This window comes from Octopus bimaculoides, chromosome 11 (genome assembly GCF_001194135.2).
Source record: "Octopus bimaculoides isolate UCB-OBI-ISO-001 chromosome 11, ASM119413v2, whole genome shotgun sequence".
Lineage (NCBI taxonomy): Eukaryota > Metazoa > Mollusca > Cephalopoda > Octopoda > Octopodidae > Octopus > Octopus bimaculoides.
This window is the reverse complement of record NC_068991.1, coordinates 41,563,040-41,565,871: the sequence shown is the minus strand read 5'-3', so window position 1 is coordinate 41,565,871 and position 2,832 is coordinate 41,563,040. Positions and strand designations below refer to the sequence as shown.

Here is a 2,832-nt window from a genome sequence, read left to right as displayed (position 1 = left end):
TATATATATATATATATATATATATCATGTTATATTACATTAGAAAGAAAGACACAATGCATTTCAAGAAAGGAAAGAAACAAATGCTTTTTGGGTCAATATTAATATATTTAATCAAGGTAATATTTCCCCTCATTATTGAAAACCTAATCTAGCAAATTGGTAAACTATCGGCCATAAAATTCTCCAGGTTTTGAAGCAAAGAAACACTGAATATCATTTTTCTTAGTTAATAAACTGCATACCTTCTAAACAATGTTTTAATGATCTGAAAAGATGACACTCAAATTGGGCAAAGTCAGGAGTGTAAAGGAGAATGAGGCAGAACTCCACTTTTAGGTCCATAAACTTTTCATGGATGTCTTGGGAAAATATATGGTTTTGTATTGTCCTGTAAGAGCAACACTACTTTATGATTGACTAATAATGGATGCTTTCTCTGCAGATTTTTGTGTAACGCCTCCAGTTGCCAATATTTTTTCTGTATTATCTCTTTCGTTTTAGCTTAACACGTCATTCTATATAGTAGAAAACACTTGTCCACAGCGGCGTGCCGTGGAAATGAGTTAGAAAGTACACGGTTGAGAAGTAAAATCTTTTACCACATAGCCAAGCCTAATTTTAAACAGGCTTGTAGTCTGTCTTTTCTTACTAAATGCGCACTCCAGGCATCACGGGATATTAACTATATGAGTATATATCAGAATCTAGGGCCTTGAATTGTTAGTCGAAGGAATCGATCCCAATACTTATGCTTTAAGTGTGGTACATATTCTATCGATTTCTTTGCCGAACCGCTAAGTTAAGGGGACATAAACACACCGACACTGATTGACCAATGGTGACGCGAGACAAACAGACACACACGCACGCACACACACTCACACACACGCACACACACACACACACACACACACACAGACACACACACAATCACACATATATAATCATACAAATACGACGGATTTTTAATTTCTGTCTCCATTCACAAAGCTTTGGTCGGTCGGAAGCTATAGTAGAATACACTTGCCCAAGGTGTCACGCAATGGGACTGAGCCTGGAACCTTGTGGTTGGAAAGCAAGCTTTTTACCATACAGCCACTCCTATATGTGTGTGTGTGTGTGTGTGTGTGTGTGTGTGTGTGTGTGTGTGGAAGGCTATCATCATCATATCTGTATATGTGCGTATCTCTGCGTATTTGTGTATTTGAGTGTATAAGGCCAAGCTGATCAATATTTTTGTTGTTATATTCAGTTTCATCTTCAATTCGTGCACAACATTTTTTTCCCTTTTCAGTAACTAAAATAGAATGCCACTACAACGGAAAAGTATACGTAATTGGTCAAACGTTCATAGCCATTGATAAATGCAATCAGTGTACATGCAAGTCTACTGGAGTTGTTGTGTGCACCGAAGGGATATGTCCTCTCTCAAAAACTACAGGTAATAACTAAAAGATGCTTTCCAAACAGATTTTACTGATCACTAGTTAAGTGCTAATGCGCAACATCTCCCACATCTTTACTAGGGTTAAATGTCAATATGTCAATCACTTTCTGTGTTTTATTCAGTGTGTTCGCTGTTACAAACCGGAAAGTGGTACAGACTTCTAAAAATGGAAAAACCGGTTCTTAGTGGGAACTGAATCGCAGTCGCAATTATTATTGTATATGTGACAACTATTTCTGTGGTTCTTTCCGTACAGGTTAACCGTTGAGTTTGCCATATGCAGTAGGACATGTGTACGTGTGTCTGAGTCTGAGTGTAAGTGTGTGAGCGTGTATGTGTGTGGGTTGGGGGCATATATGTGTATGTATGTGTATCTGTGTATGTTTGTGTTGGTTGTGACGGTGTTTCTCTGTGCGTGCGTGCGTGCGTGCGTACGTGTGCTTGGTGTGTCTTCATTGTTCGACAATGAGGATTCAGTTGACTAATCAGGTGAACAACCTGCTTCTGAAATAACTTTTAAGTGTTTGGGTATTCCGGAGAAACATCTCTCCTTAGTGTAATTCTCTTGCAGAATCAGTGTGGCACGAGCAGATGACAAGAATGTAGCTTTTGAAATTGCAGATACAATCCTCCCGACAAGCTTCTATACAGTTTCCAAATTTAAGCCACAAAGTAAGGATCTGACGGGTTTCTGACAGGAAACATTTGGCCAAGACGACCGCAGCGGGATCGGACCCGAGATCTCCTCTTTAAGAAGCTAACTTCTTAACCATTTCGGCCAAACTGTATGACTGAGAGTGAAAGACAGAGACAGAGGAATAGGTCTCGGCATATGCTAGCAAAAGATACGTCAGATGTCTGCCGTTATCTTTCACAACTGATGACTAATGACATCGTTAGTAAAAAACGAGCTCCCAGTAGGTTTTTCAGTCAATGACTAGCACGTGCCACTGATGCAAATTTCTTGTCAGTGTATATGTATTAGACAAAATAATTCCAGTGTAGACTATCACTCATTTCCTTGACTTCGAAGGAAAAAATATCTTCTTAAACGTATTCGTCAAGCAGTTCCGAATACGAACTTAAGGCAAAAGATTACAGCAGTGATGGCATCCGAACAGCGTTCTCAATTATTTTTTCTCCTGTCGATAGCACTACAACTGTTCTGCCGCTCTTAAGATTGTTTTTATTTTTTACAATATATATATATATATATATATGCATCACGAGAAGGGAATGACTTGTCCCGGCTCGAGCTTATTGACTTTAACATCGATGCAAGGTCAGTTTACAGAAAACAAACTAGTTGAAGAGTTTTTGAAATGATCACAGAGACAAATCACTGACAAAAATGAGTTTCGGCATTTTCCTATTAGACAAAC

At 38.6% G+C, this 2,832-nt stretch overlaps 1 protein-coding gene across 1 annotated transcript in view; it reads left to right on the top strand.

Annotated features, from left to right (window-relative positions):
* Positions 1–2,832, top strand: part of LOC106872600 (kielin/chordin-like protein) — a 131,980-nt gene that overhangs the window by 86,878 nt on the left and 42,270 nt on the right. The window contains exon 20 of the mRNA XM_052971979.1: positions 1,298–1,444. Coding sequence (XP_052827939.1) covers positions 1,298–1,444 — 147 coding nt within the window. The remainder of the gene's footprint in view (positions 1–1,297; positions 1,445–2,832) is intronic.